At 41.3% G+C, this 24,231-nt stretch overlaps 2 protein-coding genes across 3 annotated transcripts in view; both read left to right on the forward strand.

The window, feature by feature from the left end:
- Positions 1 to 1,909: 1,909 nt before the first annotated feature.
- On the forward strand, positions 1,910 to 6,138 carry LOC120032129. Its single transcript, XM_038978079.1, has 6 exons — positions 1,910 to 2,256; positions 2,534 to 2,760; positions 3,053 to 3,125; positions 3,433 to 3,523; positions 4,070 to 4,179; positions 5,765 to 6,138. Exons 1-6 carry the CDS (start codon positions 2,118 to 2,120, stop codon positions 6,070 to 6,072), a joined length of 948 nt encoding a protein of 315 aa, XP_038834007.1. The 5' UTR covers positions 1,910 to 2,117; the 3' UTR covers positions 6,073 to 6,138.
- An 8,056-nt stretch (positions 6,139 to 14,194) lies between these two features.
- The window catches only part of LOC120032246 (potassium voltage-gated channel subfamily C member 2-like), a 79,004-nt gene continuing 68,967 nt past the window's right edge, over positions 14,195 to 24,231 (forward strand). For both annotated transcript variants that reach the window (XM_038978247.1, XM_038978248.1), the window contains exon 1: positions 14,195 to 14,746. In XM_038978247.1, coding sequence (XP_038834175.1) covers positions 14,195 to 14,746 — 552 coding nt within the window. The remainder of the gene's footprint in view (positions 14,747 to 24,231) is intronic.

Here is a 24,231-nt window from a genome sequence, read left to right on the forward strand (position 1 = left end):
AGCATCACTACTCTGGACCGCTCTGACTTAGAATACATGGACAACTACAAATACTGGTTAGACTGTAACCTCTCCTTCCAGACTCACATTAAGCATCTCCAATCCCAAATTAAATCTAGAATCAGCTTCCTATATCGCAACAAAGCATCCTTCACTCACACTGCCAAACGTACCCTCGTAAAACTGGCCATCCTACCGATCCTCGACTTCGGCGATGTCATCTATAAAATAGCCTCCAACACTCTACTCAACAAATTGGATGCAGTCTATCACAGTGCCATCCGTTTTGTCACCAAAGCCCCATACACTACCCACCACTGCAACCTGTACGCTCTCGTTGGTTAGCCCTCGCTTCATACTCGTCGCCAAACCCACTGGCTACAGGTTATCTACGAGTCTCTGCTAGGTAAAGCCCCGCCTTATCTCAGCTCACTGTTCACCATAGCAGCACCCACTCGTAGCACGCGCTTCAGCAGGTATATCTCACTGGTCACCCCCAAAGCCAATTTCTCCTTTGGCCGCCTTTCCTTCCAGTTCTCTGCTGCCAATGACTGGAATGAACTGCAAAAATCTCTGAAGCTGTAGACTCATATCTTCCTCACTAGCTTTAAGCACCAGCTGTCAGAGCAGCTCACAGATCACTGCAACTGTACGTAGCCCATCTGTAAACAGCCCATCTATCTACCTCATCCCCATACTGTATTTATTTATTTATCTTGCTCCTTTGCACCCCAGTATCTCTACTTGCACATTCATCTTCTGCACATCAACCATTCCAGTGTTTAATTGCTATATTGTAATTACTTCGCCACCATGGCCTATTTATTGCCATAACTCCCTTATCTTACCTCATTTGCACTCACTGTATATAGACTTTTTGTTTTCTTTTTTTGTTGACTGTATGTTCTGTTTATTCCATGTGTAACTCTGTTGTTGTATGTGTCGAATTGCTATGCTTTATCTTGGCCAGGTTGCAGTTGTAAATGAGAACTTGTTCTCAACTAGCCTACCTGGTTAAATAAAGGTGAAATAAAAAAATAAGCGCGTGAATTGGACCATTTTCCTGTCCTGCATTCAAAATGTAACGAGTAAAAGTACAGATACCCCCCCCCAAAAAAAACTACTTAAGTAATACTTTAAAGTATTTTTACTTAAGTACTTTACACCACTGCGACAATGGGCCTCAGGATCTCATCACGGTACCTCTGTGCATCGAAATTGCAATCAATAAAATGCAATTGCTTGAGCCTGTCCATACCATAACCCCACCGCCACCGTGGTGCACTCTGTTAACAACATCCACAAACCTCTCACACACACGACGCCATACACATGGTCTGCAGTTGTGAGGCCGGTTGGACATACTGCCAAATTCTCTAAAACGATGTTGGAGGGGACTTATGGTAGAGAAATTAACTTTCAATTATCTGGCAACAACTCTGGTGGACATTCCCGCAGTCAGCATGCCAATTGCACACTCCCTCAACTTGAGATATTTGTGGCATGTTTTGTGTGACAAAACTGCACATTTTAGAGTGGCCTTTTATTTTCCCCAGCACAATGTGCACCGGTGTATTGAGCATGTTGTTTAATCAGCTTATTGATATGCGATGCCTGTCAGGTGGATGGATTATCTTGGCAAAGGAGAAACCCCTCCTCTGTTCACTAACATGGATTTAAACAAATGTGTGCCCAAAATTTGAGAAACTTTTTGTGCTTATGGAACATTTCTGGGATCTTTTATTTCAGCTCATGAAACATGGGACCAACACTTTACATGTTGCATATATATTTGTATCAGAATAGATAGGCCGTGACAGGCCTCACACTCCAGTACAATAGGTGGCGGTGTATACACCTAAAAGTTGGATGCGATCCGTCAACCAAATCCCGAAGAAGATGACGAAGAAGAAGAAGAAGAAGCAGCTGTTTATCTTCAGTCAGCACCGTTCGTATGTACCTCAATAGTCAGCACAGGATTTAAGTGGTTTTCAGCATGAAATGGCAATGAGTCAGTTTCCCTTCTGCGTAATAGCCTGGAAACGCTAAAGATTCGGTGTTGCACGTCTGGACCAAAGCCTCCGGTTGTTTTCGTCGCTGTTCTGGTGCAGAAGGATATGGTTTTCTCATCGTCCCAGCAAGTGGTGGTCGCATTTACGGCGGTGTTGTTTGCGTTTGTGGTGTTCCCTAGAATGTTCGGCGTAGGGTCCGGAGCGAAGGAAACAAGAGGTTTTGATGCACGCTACAACAGAAAAGGTAGCATGAATTTTAAAATAGTATTTGAATTGGCAATGTGACTGTACCGTCATATTGTGTAGGCCTATGCAATGTTTTGCTCCTGCCATGATATATTTGTCTAGTAGCCTAACGTTTTACTATGTTCAACATTGTCAAACTTATTTAAAACAAGATATCTGTCTGTTTGCAAAAGTGTGCAACATCGTAGCCTCTTAAGCCTTTAGCAATAAGACAACTGTCATGAATAGGCCTGTTCATCACCATCGTCTTCAAATTCTCTCATGTTATTTCTCAGCGGGACCAGGACCAGGTGCAGTGAGAGGGCAGCCGGTCAACAAGAACACGGCTGGCTCCATGAACAAAGCTCAGACCCTGGAGAACATGCAGCAGATGAAGGTGCTGATGGAGCAGGAGATGAAGGGTGACAAATACAAAACCAACAGCAACAAGGGCTACGTGTTCACGCTGATGCCGCTCTACGCCGTCGGAGTCGGCCTCTTTGCAGCGTACAAATTTCTGAAGGTATAGAATGGAGCAGGAATTCCACCATTGAAAAATGTTGTTGCGGTGATGATGGGGTTGCTGGGGGATATCTAAACATGCATGCGTGCACAGCCTACACACACACAGCCTACACACACACAGCCTACACACAGACACACAGACAGACGGAGAGAGAGCGGATTGGAGTAAAGTTGATTGCTAATCAGAGCAAACGTGATTGTGTGAACTATGGTAATACTGGCAGTCTGAGCCTGAGTAGACTAAACACACATACAGCTCAGACTGTTGATATCCCCCTTCTATCTCTAAGATCAAGTCTGCAGATGACTCCCAAGCCCAAAAGAACAAGGATGCCAAAGGTCCCAAGAAGTCGGAGGAGACAGGTGTGTTCTGTGTCCATGTGGTGTGCCACAACGGTCTGTTTGCATACCTTTGTTTATCTTACCCATCATGCAGATGCTTTTTTTACATGGTTTTACATGGTGGTGGCTTTGTCTCTTTCCATAGAGAATCAGCTGTTTGTTTTACATGGTGGCTTTGTCTCTTTCCATAGAGAATCAGCTGTTTGTTTTACATGGTGGCTTTGTCTCTTTCCATAGAGAATCAGCTGTTTGTTTTACATGGTGGCTTTGTCTCTTTCCATAGAGAATCAGCTGTTTGTTTTACATGGTGGTTTGTCTCTTTCCATAGAGAATCAGCTTACAGAGCTGGAGCAGCGGCTAGCGCAAACAGAGAAGATGCTCAACTCCATTCTCACCCAACTGGACCCATTGACAAGTTGGTAAGTAAGCCAACTGACCCATAAACCACGGAGCTCTGGTTTGTCGTCTTTTTCTGTGTAAATATTGCTCTGTAAATAATACCCCATGTAATTAAATACATGTCTGTCGTGATTAAGACCAGTTTATCCTGACCAGGTAGTTACAGCAGTTATTAGGGGACGTTGCATGGTCTTGATAAACTGTTGACACTTTTGACCCTGCTGAATCTAAGAGCGTTTATGGAAATGGGACTCTGGGTGGGGTGTGTTGACCAGGCACCAAATGGGAGATGGGGGTGTTTTACCGACGCACATTTCTGTATCAATTGGGTGTTGGGTGAAGTGGCCCCTAAGGCCAAGACCTTGAGTTTTGAGTCTCAGTTCGCATTTCCCAACACTAATGGGTAAGGTTAGGATTGGGTAAGCTGATCCTAGATCTGTACCTAGAGAAACTTCACCCCGGAGCTATGAACTGAACCTACGAAGGGCAACCGGTCAGGGACTGCATTTCTCAGAGTTCTGTCCTCAGTGACCCTGCTCTCTCCTGGCCATTTCACTCCTCTCCAGTGTCAAGTCTGTGGCCCAGGAACAGAAGAACGAGATCATGTCCCAGCTCCAGTCCATCCGCCACCTGATGAAGAAGAGAGGCATGGACTGTCCACCCCTTAACATTGAAGGTATGTGGCCCCACCTCCTGCTGGGACATGTTCATTAGGCACCAAATGGAAGAACACAGACAAATAGGGACTACTTTGGGTTTCATTTATCAAAGGTGCATACGCACACAAAAAAGACTAAACCTTACGTTCTGCAAGTTTTCCCGCTATGGTTGGTATTTATCATATTTGAACTTGATAGGCTATGGTTGGTATTTATCATATTTGAACTTGATAGGCTATGGTTGGTATTTATCATATTTGAACTTGATACGCTATGGTTGGTATTTATCATATTTGAACTTGATAGGCTATGGTTGGTATTTATCATATTTGAACTTGATACGCTATGGTTGGTATTTATCATATTTGAACTTGATAGGCTATGGTTGGTATTTATCATATTTGAACTTGATACGCTATGGTTGGTATTTATCATATTTGAACTTGATAGGAAAGTGCGTATCTTCACACACATCTCAGAATCTGCCAACAAACAACTTCTTGTGGTTGAAGAATTGTATCGTAAACAAATATTGTTTTGTGGAAGCTGCGTTGCTTGGTGACACCGGAATTACTGTAATTACTAACAATGCTGATAAACACAAAGCGTAAATGATAAAACAGATTTTCCGTTGGTAAGGAGATCGCTGGGCTTGTATATTTATTATGCAAATCAATCATATTGCAGGACATTGTCCTTTTCTGACATGAATGGTTTATTCCTGCTACTATATGACAAATAATTACCATTCAATAGTTCAAGCTACCTGACAGGAAATAGACCGTCAGCCTAGGCTATTTCAAGTATTTAACAGTAGGCTATGGGGTAGAGTATTACCGTGCAGGAGTGTGACCTTATAACACTTAATTTCAGAGCCTATACCAAGGCAGGAGATAGAAACACAATCTATTGATGAACAAAATATTGAGCAACAGTTGGTCTTTTGTTTTGAAGCGGTGTGGGCTGTAGCACTTAGTTTAACATTTCTCAAATAGACCGTCAATCTTGCAGAATTCGCAGCCAGAGTTTGGGTCTCGGATGTTTAGTTTGAAAAAGTCACTGTAAAAAGATTAAAACATTTTGCCAACACCCACAATTTGTTGGGTACGCAGATTCTAGGATCTCCACGTGCCCAGAATTTAGTTTGAAATTCAGCACAATTGATAAATGAGGCCCCTGGATAAAAGTAAACTATTTTGTTTTCCGTTGCAACAAAAAAAGACACTTTTAAAATGTTTTCTGTTGTGTTCCCTATTTTATATTACTGTGGTTTTCTTGGTATGGTATCCAAAATGGGCCAGGTTGGAGCACCTCTCTCCTGAATGGTTTGGCATTCAACTCCAAAAAGTAACTTTCTGACTATTATTTTTTTTTTTTTTTACTGTGAACAAACATGTATGGAAAGTTTTTTTGGGGGGGGCAAAATTAAATTAACTTTATTTGTCATGGGGGAAATGAGTTGGGCAGCAAGAGTCACACACCCCATCATACATGATCCACATGAGTAGTATTGACATCATGACTCAAACACACCCATCCTGAAATGGGGTGTCTATTTGCGGTGGCGCACGGTCGCAACTTTTGCCCTTTTCCGTCTTTCAGAGCCGCAGTGCGAGAGGAACCTGGATGACCTCATCGAGTCTCTGGCAGCCCACGGCGACACCTCGCCAGAGGTGGTCGCTCCTGCGGAAGACGATCAAAGTGGTGTCGTGAAAGAGGAGGAGCCAGTCCACCTCCAGCAGCACCGCCCTGAATCCAAGGATGAGAACTCGGCAACCGACGCTGAGGAGGAGGACATGCCCTCCTTGGATGATTCTTGTGAGACCAACATTGAGGACATAGGCCTAGCCCAGAGCATTCCAGAAGAAATGCCTTCAACTGGGCTCAGACGACGCAACAGGCTGGAATGAACAGAAAAAAGGGCTTGTTTTAAACTGTACATGAATAAAGCCATACATGTATTTTCTCATTCTTAATGGCACTACTGCAGTCTGTTCAATAATGCTCTTGCTTTTGGCTCGCAGTTGAATAAGAAAGGGCAGCTATCAATGTGAAAGGATTTTGTCCAAGGTTGTGTGTGATGAAGGTGATTTTTCTGTGCCATCCCTTAAAGCATAGCAGATCCCTGGCTAGGCCTATGTGTAGGGTTAGTGCTTACTCCTGACAAATAAAATCCCCAGAAGCCTAACTCCATATAACCTTTGACTTAGGTCTGGAGGTTTTCCTTGTCACCTGAGTTTTCCATCCTTGAAACAAACGTTAGTTAGTATGTAAGGCACCTGTAAATGTGTTTTCATCACGTGACTGCTGCTTGGAAACCCTGTACATCTCATTATATGCTGCCATCTTTTAGAAAGGGTCTTTACGGCCCTAAATATCAAGACTCCAAAGTGTGTGTTATGCAATCTTGCAACTGACATCCGTATGTCATAGAATAGTCAAAATAATAAAAAATGTCAAACATAGTTAACTATAAATAGCTACATTTAGTTTTTTTCTACTACGTACTCGAGTCTACAAGATACAAGTGCAAGCTTGTGACGTTTGGCTTGTGGTATGATTTGCCTGTTTTCAGACATCTTATGCATGCGGTTTTCTCTGAAACTGATCTTGAATGTCCTGGTGAATACAACTGCATGAGTTATCTTACTAGAGGGAGATGCAGGACAATCATGAATGTATTGATGACGTAGTCTAAATCAGGGCTCTCCAACCCTGTTCCTGGAGAGCTACTGTCCAGTGGGTTTCTCTCCAACCCTGTTCCTGGAGAGCTACTGTCCAGTGGGTTTCTCTCCAACCCTGTTCCTGGAGAGCTACTGTCCAGTGGGTTTCTCTCCAACCCTGTTCCTGGAGAGCTACTGTCCAGTGGGTTTCTCTCCAACCCTGTTCCTGGAGAGCTACTGTCCAGTGGGTCTCTCCAACCCTGTTCCTGGAGAGCTACTGTCCAGTGGGTTTCTCTCCAACCCTGTTCCTGGAGAGCTACTGTCCAGTGGGTTTCTCTCCAACCCTGTTCCTGGAGAGCTACTGTCCAGTGGGTTTCTCTCCAACCCTGTTCCTGGAGAGCTACTGTCCAGTGGGTTTCTCTCCAACCCTGTTCCTGGAGAGCTACTGCCCAGTGGGTTTCTCTCCAACCCTGTTCCTGGAGAGCTACTGCCCAGTGGGTTTCTCTCCAACCCTGTTCCTGGAGAGCTACTGCCCAGTGGGTTTCTCTCCAACCCTGTTCCTGGAGAGCTACTGTCCAGTGGGTTTCTCTCCAACCCTGTTCCTGGAGAGCTACTGTCCAGTGGGTTTCTCTCCATCCCTGTTCCTGGAGAGCTACTGTCCAGTAGGTTTCTCTCCAACCCTAATCTAGCACACGTGATCCTAATAATTAGCTGGTTGATAAGGGGAATCCAGTTAGTTATAACAGGTTTGTGTGAACCTACCGGAGGGTAGCTCTTCAGGAGCAGAGTTGGAGAGCCCTGGTCTGAATTAATTTGCGTTCTGTTTGGGCTTTTGTCCGGTTTTGTAGTTCAGATTAAGCACTATATGTGTATTTAGTCAACACAACCATGCATTTTTCTCTTATTTTATATTTGTTTCCTTTTAAGTATTTTATGTGATCTATCGTTGACTGTAGTTAACACAGAAGTTAGCCTCTGGTTAGCACCAACCCAGTGAAACTACAGGATAATACAGAAATCAAATAATCTCATTGGTTTCGCCTTAAATTGCACCCTACCTATTCCCTATATAGTAGGCCTCTGGTCAAAAGTAGTGCACTATGTAGGGAATATGGTGAGATGATCTGTGTAGTAATACTGTACCAGCAATCAAATAATCACGTTGTCTGTGTAGAAATGCTGTACCTCAAGACTTTTCAAAACACTGACAAATATCTTGTCTTGTGATAACTATAGCTTTGGAGCAAATATTTAGCGAACACACAATTGATATATCTGGAGACTATAGAAACACTGCGATGTTTGTCTCCTGTTTGAGAGGTCATTTGTCTGCTAACTCTTATTTTGTATAGCTGTGCTCTTGGGTATGCATAACTGAGGAACGTTGAAAGATGGGAGAAAATGTTCCACTCCTTACTAGAAAATAAAGGTGCTATGTGGCAACCCTTTTTTTTGTGAATATTTACTCCATTTCATGAATCTGTTTGATGGATTGATTTGATTTGCAGTATCATTCATACCTCAGGCTGGCTTCTGGTTGAATGAGCTAAGCACAATAGAGCTTTAAGTCAAAAACCAGCCCACAGCAGGCAGTGGATATCTACTGCTATAATTACACTGAGAGAAGAGCAGTCAGACTGCTCTGTGTGTAATGGTCCTCTGTATACAGAAGATGGCGGTAGAGGAACACAATAGTTCAACGCAATTCCCCAGCAGAATCTTTGTCAGACGCTCAATACTTCTAGACCTGCTTGTATCTGAGCAAAATCAAAATGTCAGTTCAAATGTAAAACATGTAAACTATTGCCTCTCTACATTGAGAGAGATCACACAGTCTGATCGTTGCCTTATAACTGTATATGCCTCTAACCAGACACTGTTATCCAAAGCAACTTACACTGTGTATGTGATTCCCTGCAGGAATTGAACCCACAACCTAATCCTGGATGTTGCTGCTTCATGCTCCAACTGAGCTGTATAGCAGTCAGAACCGCATTGCCTTGACTGAATGTCAGACAAACACTTCAAAAATAATTGACCAGATGTTTTAGCAAGAGGGAAGACGTTTTTTAAGAAACATTAAAATCCCTAAATAATATCCTGAAGCTATATTAGCTTGACATGTACTGTATACTTGGAGCTTAATTGTGAAGGTTCACAGTCATTCACCACAAATTAATATGCCTCTTTTAATTAGCAGAACGCACCTCAGTTTCCATCTAATCAGGTCAAAATTTACCCCAGAGATTCAACCGACTTTCACTGCAATACCCGAGCTTGTCAATTAGTTAAATAAACTTAAATTACCCTCAGTGGCAGCAAAGGGAGTCCTTTCACATGTAACCAGTGCTGTGACCCCAGGGTCGTGTTCATCAGGCACCAAACGTTTTGAGTTACATGCCGTATTGAACCCTGTGGTTCTGCCTGTTGTGGTCCTCTTTTCCACACCCACTAAACCCTGTTAAGGAAACTACAGGTTATTAGCGCAACTGACGTCATTGAAATTTAGAGTTCAAATCACTTTCCAAACTTGAATAATGCATATGAATATGCTGTTTAGCCTAAGGCTGTGTTTACACAGCCACCCTAAGAACCCAAAACTGATTTTCATCCTATATCTAGTCTTTTTTTCTGAAAGTCCACACTCAGATTTACATGTGACACATATCAGATTTGCGTATTCACACTGATGTAGGCTCTGAACCAGCACACAGATGCAATGTTCATTTTAAATGTTGGGGTGGTTGTCACGGTAACAGAAGGTACTGTGCAAAAAAAAACACACACAAAAGAGCACTTCAGAGCAAAAACACCTGATCTGAGCTTCCGGACAGAGGTCGCATATGGAGGATGGGGTTTGTATCAGGATTGATGCTATAAATCAGAAGTCAAAAGATCAGATTCCATGTGTTTTTTTGTTGTTGCTGTTTACACATTAGGGAGAAGTTCAAATAGGTATCAGATATGCAGAAGATATGAATTGGGCTGCCTGTGTAAACTCAGCCTAATAGTGGCAGAAGATAGGCTATGTCACCAAACGGAAGCAAACTATACCAAAACCCTTACTAATTTGGGTTGTGTCCAGAAGTTTATTGTGATGGTTCACTCAAACTGTCTTAGTATTTGTTTAATAGCCCGCTGTTAATACGATCCCAAACAGTTTTGCATGTCAGTAGTCAAGTTTTCAAGATGGAGCACTTTCAGCCTGACGTTCAGTGGTCCTGTGGGTATACAACTTTTAATCGTTATTCCTTTGTCTGCCAATTTACACTAAACCTGTAGTCTAGGACCACTGAGACTGAGTAAAGTCCTGAATGTTTCTCAAAGGGCTGGTTTCCCAGACACAGATGAAGCCTAGTCCTGGACTAACCAATTTTTATGGAGATTCTCAATTGAGCATGTTTTTTAGTCCAGGACAAGGCTTCATCTGTATCCTGTAAACCAGCACATGGTGTTTGCTGAAGCTCTGTGTGGTGTAAAGACACCCATTGTCTGCCAGGGTATTGTCTTGGACTAGTTTGCAATGTAGTCTTTCCTTGATTCTTTGTGTCCTCTCTCCACCTTTATCGTGGAGGACAAACAGAATTGTAGATGCTTGTTCATTGGACATCTTAAATGTCAGCAAGCTAGTCTACTGGGAGAGAGAGAGAGCAGGGAGAGCTAATGATCTGGGATAAAATTAGGATAGGCCGAACAGGACGGCACAAAAAGTTCATGCTGAAATGACGGCAAGGAGGTTGTGTGTTTGTGTGTGTGTTCAGGAACACTGCATCTCAGCCTTCACAAGGTCACGTTCTCATAGTTCTGTGAAAGTGTTAGCTGATGTTTGAAAAGGCTTCCTATTGGCAAGGCTTTGCCAATTCAGTAAGCTCTCAGGACTTTGTATAGAATGAATCGCTTCTTAACAGCCTTCTCTATCACAATTGTAACCAATTATCTTTCATTTTCATCCTCAGAGGCAAACTTGTCAAACGCTTTTGAACAAAATGCATATTTTTGATTAGGCTAATATCCATGAAAACCTTTTAGTTTCCTGACTATAATAATGTCTTTGGTCAAATGGGAGTAGCTTACAGTGAACAAAACATACTAGTGGTCCTTATGCTGGACGTGAGCCATGTTACAATTCCCATCAAGTGGGTTAACCCTGTCGGCGCGATGTGTATGGTGTTTGCCTTTCAAGCCAGCGACCTTTCAAGCCAGCTTCCCTACCCTGCAGTTTGCTATGCTGGTGTCAGAAGTGAGATGGCGGCTTTGAAGCCATCGGAGAGCACAGCCCGGATGTGTGAGGAGGCTGAGCAGTTGAAGCACGGGGAGGTGCCTTCCCGTTCGGAGGGGGCAGTGTAGCGATCCTCGCTATATATGAGCCATGTCACAATTCCCACCAAGTGGCTTAACCCTTTTGGCGCAATGAGTGATTGCTTTTCATACCAGTGACCCGGGTTCACTTCCCTGCCCCGCCATTCGCTACAATACTATGGCTCCTTGCTCTTAAAGAAAGTATCTTGTTGCCATAGCTCCTTGCCAAATGTTAAATGTTAGCTAAGTGCTGCTATCTGTTCTGTTTTTGTATCAGGCCTGATTTGACACATTCAGACTAGTGCCATTTGAATTTGTCTTAGTTGATTTGCTCTGAAAATATTAATTTCTCTGAACTGTGTAAAATAAGCTGTGAGTACCACACAATGGAAGGTCAAACATTAGCCATTAAGCTAAGCTAGTTGAAGGGTATTTTTAGGAAATGTCTCTACTCATACGAACCCCCTCCTAGTTTTATGAAAATGTAATATTTCTGAAAGATGTACATTATATTGTTTATATTAGCTGCTTAAGTTGTAGTTGATTCAGATGAAATATATTCATGATATAGATATTAGGCCTACTAGACAGAGAGGGTGGGTAGACCAGAGACATATATTTAAAGAGTTTGGACATTGTCCTTTCTGCATCTAAATTTTCCTCTGGGGTAGACTATGGCTTAAAATATGAAAAAATGATTGTGTAAAAATTGAACTTGCACTTGAACCCAAATGCATTCAAACCCAGGCTGCAAGACCCCTCCCTGGAGAAATGGCCATGCAGATCTACATGGCTGATATGGGCAGCCTAGGAACCACCTTGGCTCTCTGAAACTTATTTTTTACCCTTCACTTCCCGATAAAGATCAGCTCTCTGGCAGTCTGGCTGTTCTATTTTTAGCAAAGCGCTGTGGTCGAGGGGGGAAATAGATAGGTGCTGCTGGTTGTTTGGTTCTTGTATTGGTCATGTGGAAGTATACCTCCCACTGGGCACACACTGGTTGAATCAACGTTGTTTCCATGCCATTTCAATTGAATTACATTGAACCAACATATGGATTAGACATTGAATTGGCATCTGTGCCCAGTGAGCTGTTTATTAGGAAAGACCCTTTCAGTCCACATGTGCTGAAGGCCATAATGATGAATGGCTCACAATAGTATTAAACAAAACGCCAATGAAACAGACGGTTGAAATGCTCTGACCAGAACCATCTCACAGATTGAGGCTCCATTTTGAGAAAAAGCCTAGTTATTTTCTTCTCCTTTTCTATTTACAGCCCAATAGTATATGCAGGCTATAGCCTACTCTTCTCATTGGCTACGGTTTGTAAATTGTAATTTAACATTTTTAAAACAAATCAACTTTGAATGGGAGTGGAGTTTTCCCCCTTTGTAGATGAGAAATGAGTTTTCATTACTGTTCAGTCGAGCGTGGCACGTTTTTACGGCATGTACATCGGGGAATATGATGCGCGTAATTATAGCTATCCTCCTCTCAAGGCCTCATCCCGTTGATTGAGCTGCGCTGAGCACATCAAAGGAGACTCGCTCTCTAGTGCCACCCAACCAAGTGTAGACATTCAAAGAGATGTCTCATTTTAGGCTTGAGTGCCTTGATTTCACGATGTCTTTATTTTGTTTATTTTCCGCATTGGCTAATTCCCAGCACTTTAGTAGCGTATAGGCCTATAGCTATTGCGTTAGTACATAGGCCTATGCGTTATGTTACTCCAAAAAGGGTTCTATGCTTGCTTCATGTATGGCAACACTTAAGGTTCTGTATAGAACCGAAATTGGTTCCATATAGAACCATTGCGTTCCATATAGGTTTCCATATTGGGTTCTATTTGGAACCAAAATAAAAAAATGTTGGTTAAATCCAGAACCTTTTTTTCTAAGAGTGTATTGTGGCTGATCTATTCAACAAGTTAACCAGAGAGAGAGACACACTGACCTGACCAGTTCTGTTTTGCTCTAGGCAAGTGGTCCGAATCACGAGTTATTATGAGAATGTAATTGATAGCCTATGTTGCTCGAATTAAACCACTCAGCATGCCATGTAGGCTAAATCAACGTGTTGAAATAGAACCCAACAAATGGAACCGAAAGTTTAACTATTTTCCTGCGGTTGCTGATGTCACAGATGTAAGGTGCTGAAAGGACAGCTCCCTCGCTTTGAAAGCGCATCTCGCGTCAGTGTGAAACCAGATCGAAGATAATTCCTATAAATAATTGCACAATGAAATGTAGGAGCACACTCTGTGATGGAAATAGAACGGGAACCACATGAGACATGTTTTTCAGTTAAGCAATCTGACCTGTTGAGAACACTCACGTTCAACATCTTATTTCGGCGAATCATAAAAGCTGAAAAAAGTTGCACTAGATATTCGTTGGCATAGATTTCAACTATTTTGATTGCCAATCCAAATGTAATGAGTGATCGTTGCTACATAGCAACATGAGCACGTGTGAGAGGATCGCTAGTAACACGGACGCACACACACACTATAGCAACAGACAACATGTGTACAGAAAGGGAGAGGGTGTGCCCTTGACGTCGTTTCTCGTCAAAGACTAAACATTTCGGAGAGAACCATATCCAGGTTTGCTTACTTGCTATTCACCACGGCATTGTCATGACCTTTAACAAAAAGGGCACAGAGCTCAAGGTTACAAATCAATAATTGGAATGGTTTCGTTTGACTTCACCTGTCCAAGTGTTGAGCGGAGAAGAGAGTAAAGACACCCCCAAGGCACACAACCGGCGCTGCCTGTGCTTGGAGCTACTGGCTGACAGATCATTCGCACAAGGAGGAACTAGAGGGAGTCTGACACGCGATAAGATCCTCTCTTCCAAATCACCAACAACGATGAGATTGGTAAAGCACTTTCACCAAGCGCAATGAGAGCTCCAGGCTGAATTTGGAGTGGCTGCTCTCAGCTGAATCCAAAAGGGCTTTCGTGAGATTTTCTAACCCAACTGGGTGTGTACAGCACCGTGCCCGCTGTTACTCTGGACTGCACTCGATATACCTTATTTACCAAGTCATGTCTTATACAGAGCGATGGGTAAGTTCGACGACAACGAGAGGATAATCCTCAACGTTGGGGGAACCAGGCACGAGACGTACAAGAACACGCTGAGGACACTGCCGGGGACTCGGCTGGCCCTTCTTGCCTCCGATTCTGACATCGAGTCCGTTTTGGATCAGCTGCAACAAGTCCCCGGCTTCATAGAGTACAACACGCGGAACAACGAATACTTTTTTGACCGCCACCCAGGGGTATTCGCTTATGTCCTTAACTACTATCGAACCGGGAAACTCCATTGCCCAGCAGATGTTTGTGGTCCGCTGTTCGAGGAAGAGCTGTCCTTCTGGGGAATCGATGAGACGGACGTGGAGCCATGCTGCTGGATGACCTATCGCCAACACAGGGACGCGGAGGAGGCGCTCGACGTGTTCGACATAAACGTTGACAATGGAGACGACGACGAAGAGACGGGGAAAAGACTCGGAATTGAGGAAGTGGTTGATCCTAATATCAGCCGCTGGAAAAAGTGGCGACCTGTGATTTGGAATCTATTTGAGGATCCCTATTCTTCCAGAGCGGCAAGGGTAAGAGCGCGCGCTTGTGTGGAGAGCTCACATAACAGTCCATGCACAACAAGTTCCCCCGATTCCTTCTTTGCACAGAAAAGTGTAATTACATTAGACATCAATTCCTCCTAATAAAATAAAAATTATTACACAAATATAACATACATTATACATTATTAACATTTTTAAATTCGTTGTAAGGGACATAGGTTGTCTGCTTATTCACATTTCAGTGTGCATAAAATATGATTTCCCCACGACTGCTTTCATAATCACCTTTTAAACTTGAATATAGTTCAAATAATGAAACTCGATATTTTTCCTCTTTTTGTCATACACAAGTATGCATCTAAACATATCAATGCACTATACTTGTGGTGCGTAAATACATATTTAAGTTAAGCTACACTACCGATCCATGATAATGAGAATCAAGTAGAAATATTTCACGAATTAGATGACAGTTTTTTTTCCTGATACCACCAAATGAGTTTTTTTCTTCTGTCGGTTGGGTTTGTTTGATATTGAGCATGACGTGTGGTAGAGGGGTGATGGAATGGTCCATCGCTCAACAGAGATAGGCGAATGTAGAACCTGTGGTTAGACACACCACCATATTACCAAATCGAGCCATTTATCTGCAGTCCTACACCAGAAACATTACGTATTTGTACCATTTATCTGCAGTCCTACACCAGAAACATTACGTATTTGGCCTTAAGCCTACATTTACGAACAAGATTCGGGCGGTTATTTATTTAAAATTATTAATTCATTTCAAAATATAAGTTTAAAACATATCAATTCATTTTAAATGTTTACCGCAATAACTCACGACATGAGCCTAAATTCGATCATTGCAACAATGTAAACATGACCTTGAATTGATTGCTTTTGATTGAAATGCTTATGGGCAATTTTACCTGTTGGAGTGAGATGTGCCCCGCATATTAATAGCCTGTGAGAGAAAGTATTTCAGAATCTTTACGTATCGCAGAGGGCATTAGACTAATTGTCACTTACAATTGACTCTTTTGCATACTTGGTTATCTATCAGTTATTTATTGTTGATTTAAGTCGAATTCTATAGGTTGCTGTCAATCATTTGTTCATTGTACACCTGGCAAACGTGTCTTCTCTTCCTGAAATGTTAGGGTGAGCCTCCTACATATATATCTACCTACCAGGACAACAATCTCTCCCTCAATGTTAGTAAGACCAAGGAGCTGATTGTGGACTACAGGGAGGAGGTCAGAGACTTAGCAGTGTGGTGCCAGGACAACAATCTCTCCCTCAATGTTAGTAAGACCAAGGAGCTGATTGTGGACTATAGAAGAAAGAGGGAAGAGCACACTCCCATCCACATCGACAGAGCTTTTGTGGAGCGGGTCGAGAGCTTCAAGTTCCGTGGTGTCCACATCATTAAGGACTTAAAATGGTCCACACACACCCGCACAGTTATGAAGAGGGCACGACAACACCTCTTCCCCCTCAGGAGACTGAAAAGATTTGTCATGGGCCCTCAGATCCTCAAAAAGTTCTACAGCTGCACCATTGAGAGCATCTTGACTGGCTGCATCACCACTTGGTATGGCAATATCACCGCCCTTGACAGCAAATCGCTACAAAGGGTGGTGCGGACCGGAAAACGGTATCGAAGCGTTGGCTCTCAGACCAACAAGCTCAGAGACAGCTTCTACCCCAAGCCATAAGGCTGCGAAATAGCCAGACTGCGAAATAGTCAATTAATGTTACCCGAACTGTCTGCACTGACTCTATCTTGCCCTGAACCTGTGCACATCCACTTTATATACACACAATATACACACTCACTCACACACACTAAGCTTTTACACCGACACAAAACCCTCACACATTCACAAACACTACACACACACACGCATACCCACACAACACAAACACACACACATACATACATACACGCACATTCACACAGACACACTTTTACACTCATTATTTGCTGCTGCTACTCCGCTCTTTATTTTACCCTTATTATTATCTACCCTGATGCCTAGTCACTTTACCCTGCCTTCATGTACATATCTACCTCAAATACCTTATTATTATCTATCCTGATGTCTAGTCACTTTACCCTGCCTTCATGTACACATCTACCTCAAATACCTTATTATTATCTATCCTGATGTCTAGTCACTTTACCCTGCCTTCATGTACATATCTACCTCAAATACCTTATTATTATCTATCCTGATATCTAGTCACTTTACCCTGCCTTCATGTACATACCTACCTCAAATACCTTATTATTATCTATCCTGATGTCTAGTCACTTTACCCTGCCTTCATGTACATATCTACCTCAAATACCTTATTATTATCTATCCTGATTTCTAGTCACTTTACCCTGCCTTCATGTACACATCTACCTCAAATACCTTATTATTATCTATCCTGATGTCTAGTCACTTTACCCTGCCTTCATGTACACATCTACCTCAAATACCTTATTATTATCTATCCTGATGTCTAGTCACTTTACCCTGCCTTCATGTACACATCTACCTCAAATACCTTATTATTATCTATCCTGATGCCTAGTCACTTTACCCTGCCTTCATGTACATATCTACCTCAAATACCTTATTATTATCTATCCTGATGTCTAGTCACTTTACCCTGCCTTCATGTACATATCTACCTCAAATACCTTATTATTATCTATCCTGATGTCTAGTCACTTTACCCTGCCTTCATGTACACATCTACCTCAAATACCTTATTATTATCTATCCTGATGCCTAGTCACTTTACCCTGCCTTCATGTACATATCTACCTCAAATACCTTATTATTATCTATCCTGATGCCTAGTCACTTTACCCTGCCTTCATGTACATATCTACCTCAAATACCTTATTATTATCTGCCCTGATGCCTAGTCACTTTACCCTGCCTTCATGTACACATCTACCTCAAATACCTTATTATTATCTATCCTGATGTCTAGTCACTTTACCCTGCCTTCATGTACACATCTACCTCAAATACCTTATTATTATCTATCCTGATGTCTAGTCACTTTACCCTGCCTTCATGTACATATCTACCTCAAATACCTTATTATTATCTATCCTGATGTCTAGTCACTTTACCCTGCCTTCATGTACATATCTACCTCAAATACCTTATTATTATCTATCCTGATGTCTAGTCACTTTACCCTGCCTTCATGTACATATCTACCTCAAATACCTTTTTATTATCTATCCTGATGCCTAGTCACTTTACCCTGCCTTCATGTACATATCTACCTCAAATACCTTATTATTATCTATCCTGATGTCTAGTCACTTTACCCTGCCTTCATGTACATATCTACCTCAAATACCTTATTATTATCTATCCTGATGTCTAGTCACTTTACCCTGCCTTCATGTACACATCTACCTCAAATACCTTATTATTATCTATCCTGATGCCTAGTCACTTTACCCTGCCTTCATGTACATATCTACCTCAAATACCTTATTATTATCTATCCTGATGTCTAGTCACTTTACCCTGCCTTCATGTACACATCTACCTCAAATACCTTATTATTATCTATCCTGATGTCTAGTCACTTTACCCTGCCTTCATGTACACATCTACCTCAAATACCTTATTATTATCTATCCTGATGTCTAGTCACTTTACCCTGCCTTCATGTACATATCTACCTCAAATACCTTATTATTATCTATCCTGATGCCTAGTCACTTTACACTGCCTTCACGTACACATCTACCTCAAATACCTTATTATTATCTATCCTGATGCCTAGTCACTTTACCCTGCCTTCACGTACATATCTACCTCAAATACCTTATTATTATCTATCCTGATGTCTAGTCACTTTGCCCTGCCTTCATGTACACATCTACCTCAAATACCTTATTATCTATCCTGATGCCTAGTCACTTTACCCTGCCTTCATGTACACATCTACCTCAAATACCTTATTATTATCTATCCTGATGCCTAGTCACTTTACACTGCCTTCACGTACACATCTACCTCAAATACCTTATTATTATCTATCCTGATGTCTAGTCACTTTACCCTGCCTTCATGTGCATATCTACCTCAAATACCTTATTATTATCTATCCTGATGCCTAGTCACTTTACCCTGCCTTCATGTACATATCTACCTCAAATACCTTATTATTATCTATCCTGATGCCTAGTCACTTTACCCTGCCTTCATGTACATATCTACCTCAAATACCTTATTATTATCTATCCTGATGCCTAGTCACTTTACCCTGCCTTCATGTACACATCTACCTCAAATACCTTATTATTATCTATCCTGATGTCTAGTCACTTTACCCTGCCTTCATGTACACATCTACCTCAAATACCTTATTATTATCTATCCTGATGTCTAGTCACTTTACCCTGCCTTCATGTACACATCTACCTCAAATACCTTATTATTATCTTTCCTGATGTCTAGTCACTTTACCCTGCCTTCATGTACACATCTACCTCAAATACCTTATTATTATCTATCCTGATGTCGAGTCACTTTACCCTGCCTTCACGTACACATCTACCTCAAATACCTTATTATTATCTATCCTGATGTCTAGTCACTTTACCCTGCCTTCATGTACACATCTACCTCAAATACCTTATTATTATCTATCCTGATGCCTAGTCACTTTACCCTGCCTTCATGTACACATCTACCTCAAATACCTTATTATTATCTATCCTGATGCCTAGTCACTTTACACTGCCTTCACGTACACATCTACCTCAAATACCTTATTATTATCTATCCTGATGTCTAGTCACTTTATCCTGCCTTCACGTACACATCTACCTCAAATACCTTATTATTATCTATCCTGATGTCTAGTCACTTTACCCTGCCTTCACGTACACATCTACCTCAAATACCTTATTATTATCTATCCTCATGCCTAGTCACTTTACCCTGCCTTCACGTACACATCTACCTCAAATACCTTATTATTATCTATCCTGATGCCTAGTCACTTTACCCTGCCTTCATGTACACATCTACCTCAAATACCTTATTATTATCTATCCTGATGCCTAGTCACTTTACCCTGCCTTCATGTACACATCTACCTCAAATACCTTATTATTATCTATCCTGATGTCTAGTCACTTTATCCTGCCTTCATGTACACATCTACCTCAAATACCTTATTATTATCTATCCTGATGTCTAGTCACTTTACCCTGCCTTCATGTGCATATCTACCTCAAATACCTTATTATTATCTATCCTGATGTCTAGTCACTTTACCCTGCCTTCATGTACATATCTACCTCAAATACCTTATTATTATCTATCCTGATGTCTAGTCACTTTACCCTGCCTTCATGTACATATCTACCTCAAATACCTTATTATTATCTATCCTGATGTCTCGTCACTTTACCCTGCCTTCATGTACATATCTACCTCAAATACCTTATTATTATCTATCCTGATGTCTAGTCACTTTACCCTGCCTTCATGTACATATCTACCTCAAATACCTTATTATTATCTATCCTGATGCTTAGTCACTTTACCCTGCCTTCATGTACATATCTACCTCAAATACCTTATTATTATCTATCCTGATGCCTAGTCACTTTACCCTGCCTTCATGTACATATCTACCTCAAATACCTTATTATTATCTATCCTGATGCCTAGTCACTTTACCCTGCCTTCATGTACACATCTACCTCAAATACCTTATTATTATCTATCCTGATGCCTAGTCACTTTACCCTGCCTTCATGTACACATCTACCTCAAATACCTTATTATCTATCCTGATGTCTAGTCACTTTACCCTGCCTTCATGTACATATCTACCTCAAATACCTTATTATTATCTATCCTTATGTCTAGTCACTTTACCCTGCCTTCATGTACATATCTACCTCAAATACCTTATTATTATCTATCCTGATGCTTAGTCACTTTACCCTGCCTTCATGTACATATCTACCTCAAATACCTTATTATCTATCCTGATGCTGTAACGGTCATTCTCCTCCTCTTCGTCTGAAGAGGAGGAGTAGGGATTGGACCAAAGCGCAGCGTGGAATGTGGACATAATGATGTTTATTAAAGTAAAGACGAAACACGAAAACACTTCAACAACCTACAAAACAAATAAACGATGTAGACAGACCTGGACTTGAGAACTTACAATATACGAAGAACGCACGAACAGGAACAGACTACATACACGAACGACAAACCGAAACAGTCCCGTGTGGTGCAACATACACAGACACGGAAGACAACCACCCACAACAAACAATGTGAAACAACCTACCTATATATGGTTCTCAATCAGAGGAAAACGACAACCACCTGCCTCTGATTGAGAGCCATACAAGGTCAATTAACACTGACACTTAACATAGAACAAACAACACAGACTGCCCACCCAGCTCACGTCCTGACCCACTAAACACAACAATACAAAAGGAAAACAAGGTCAGGAACGTGACAGATGCCTAGTCACTTTACCCTGCCTTCATGTAAACATCTACCTCAAATACCTTATTATTATCTATCCTGATGTCTAGTCACTTTACCCTGCCTTCATGTACACATCTACCTCAAATACCTTATTATTATCTATCCTGATGCCTAGTCACTTTACACTGCCTTCACGTACACATCTACCTCAAATACCTTATTATTATCTATCCTGATGTCTAGTCACTTTACCCTGCCTTCATGTACACATCTACCTCAAATACCTTATTATTATCTATCCTGATGTCTAGTCACTTTACCCTGCCTTCATGTACACATCTACCTCAAATACCTTATTATTATCTTTCCTGATGTCTAGTCACTTTACCCTGCCTTCATGTACACATCTACCTCAAATACCTTATTATTATCTATCCTGATGTCGAGTCACTTTACCCTGCCTTCACGTACACATCTACCTCAAATACCTTATTATTATCTATCCTGATGTCTAGTCACTTTACCCTGCCTTCATGTACACATCTACCTCAAATACCTTATTATTATCTATCCTGATGCCTAGTCACTTTACCCTGCCTTCATGTACACATCTACCTCAAATACCTTATTATTATCTATCCTGATGCCTAGTCACTTTACACTGCCTTCACGTACACATCTACCTCAAATACCTTATTATTATCTATCCTGATGTCTAGTCACTTTATCCTGCCTTCACGTACACATCTACCTCAAATACCTTATTATTATCTATCCTGATGTCTAGTCACTTTACCCTGCCTTCACGTACACATCTACCTCAAATACCTTATTATTATCTATCCTCATGCCTAGTCACTTTACCCTGCCTTCACGTACACATCTACCTCAAATACCTTATTATTATCTATCCTGATGCCTAGTCACTTTACCCTGCCTTCATGTACACATCTACCTCAAATACCTTATTATTATCTATCCTGATGCCTAGTCACTTTACCCTGCCTTCATGTACACATCTACCTCAAATACCTTATTATTATCTATCCTGATGTCTAGTCACTTTATCCTGCCTTCATGTACACATCTACCTCAAATACCTTATTATTATCTATCCTGATGTCTAGTCACTTTACCCTGCCTTCATGTGCATATCTACCTCAAATACCTTATTATTATCTATCCTGATGTCTAGTCACTTTACCCTGCCTTCATGTACATATCTACCTCAAATACCTTATTATTATCTATCCTGATGTCTAGTCACTTTACCCTGCCTTCATGTACATATCTACCTCAAATACCTTATTATTATCTATCCTGATGTCTCGTCACTTTACCCTGCCTTCATGTACATATCTACCTCAAATACCTTATTATTATCTATCCTGATGTCTAGTCACTTTACCCTGCCTTCATGTACATATCTACCTCAAATACCTTATTATTATCTATCCTGATGCTTAGTCACTTTACCCTGCCTTCATGTACATATCTACCTCAAATACCTTATTATTATCTATCCTGATGCCTAGTCACTTTACCCTGCCTTCATGTACATATCTACCTCAAATACCTTATTATTATCTATCCTGATGCCTAGTCACTTTACCCTGCCTTCATGTACACATCTACCTCAAATACCTTATTATTATCTATCCTGATGCCTAGTCACTTTACCCTGCCTTCATGTACACATCTACCTCAAATACCTTATTATCTATCCTGATGTCTAGTCACTTTACCCTGCCTTCATGTACATATCTACCTCAAATACCTTATTATTATCTATCCTTATGTCTAGTCACTTTACCCTGCCTTCATGTACATATCTACCTCAAATACCTTATTATTATCTATCCTGATGCTTAGTCACTTTACCCTGCCTTCATGTACATATCTACCTCAAATACCTTATTATCTATCCTGATGCTGTAACGGTCATTCTCCTCCTCTTCGTCTGAAGAGGAGGAGTAGGGATTGGACCAAAGCGCAGCGTGGAATGTGGACATAATGATGTTTATTAAAGTAAAGACGAAACACGAAAACACTTCAACAACCTACAAAACAAATAAACGATGTAGACAGACCTGGACTTGAGAACTTACAATATACGAAGAACGCACGAACAGGAACAGACTACATACACGAACGACAAACCGAAACAGTCCCGTGTGGTGCAACATACACAGACACGGAAGACAACCACCCACAACAAACAATGTGAAACAACCTACCTATATATGGTTCTCAATCAGAGGAAAACGACAACCACCTGCCTCTGATTGAGAGCCATACAAGGTCAATTAACACTGACACTTAACATAGAACAAACAACACAGACTGCCCACCCAGCTCACGTCCTGACCCACTAAACACAACAATACAAAAGGAAAACAAGGTCAGGAACGTGACAGATGCCTAGTCACTTTACCCTGCCTTCATGTAAACATCTACCTCAAATACCTTATTATTATCTATCCTGATGTCTAGTCACTTTACCCTGCCTTCATGTACACATCTACCTCAAATACCTTATTATTATCTATCCTGATGTCTAGTCACTTTACCCTGCCTTCATGTACACATCCACCTCAAATACCTTATTATTATCTATCCTGATGCCTAGTCACTTTACCCTGCCTTCATGTACACATCTACCTCAAATACCTTATTATTATCTATCCTGATGCCTAGTCACTTTACCCTGCCTTCATGTACACATCTACCTCAAATACCTTATTATTATCTATCCTGATGCCTAGTCACTTTACCCTGCCTTCATGTAAACATCTACCTCAAATACCTTATTATTATCTATCCTGATGCTTAGTCACTTTACACTGCCTTCATGTACACATCTACCTCAAATACCTTATTATTATCTATCCTGATGCCTAGTCACTTTACCCTGCCTTCATGTAAACATCTACCTCAAATACCTTATTATTATCTATCCTGATGCCTAGTCACTTTACCCTGCCTTCATGTACACATCTACCTCAAATACCTTAT

Source organism: Salvelinus namaycush, chromosome 38 (assembly GCF_016432855.1).
Source record: "Salvelinus namaycush isolate Seneca chromosome 38, SaNama_1.0, whole genome shotgun sequence".
Classification (NCBI taxonomy): Eukaryota; Metazoa; Chordata; class Actinopteri; order Salmoniformes; family Salmonidae; genus Salvelinus; species Salvelinus namaycush.

Excerpts from the sequence above, each read along its gene's own strand:
- LOC120032129 (XM_038978079.1), top strand. The coding sequence starts at position 2,118 with ATGGTTTTCTCATCGTCCCAGCAAGTGGTGGTCGCATTTACGGCGGTG. Across the intron at positions 3,126-3,432 it reads CAAGAAGTCGGAGGAGACAG|AGAATCAGCTTACAGAGCTG; the intron begins GTGTGTTCTGTG and ends CTCTTTCCATAG. Across the intron at positions 3,524-4,069 it reads CTGGACCCATTGACAAGTTG|TGTCAAGTCTGTGGCCCAGG; the intron begins GTAAGTAAGCCA and ends ACTCCTCTCCAG.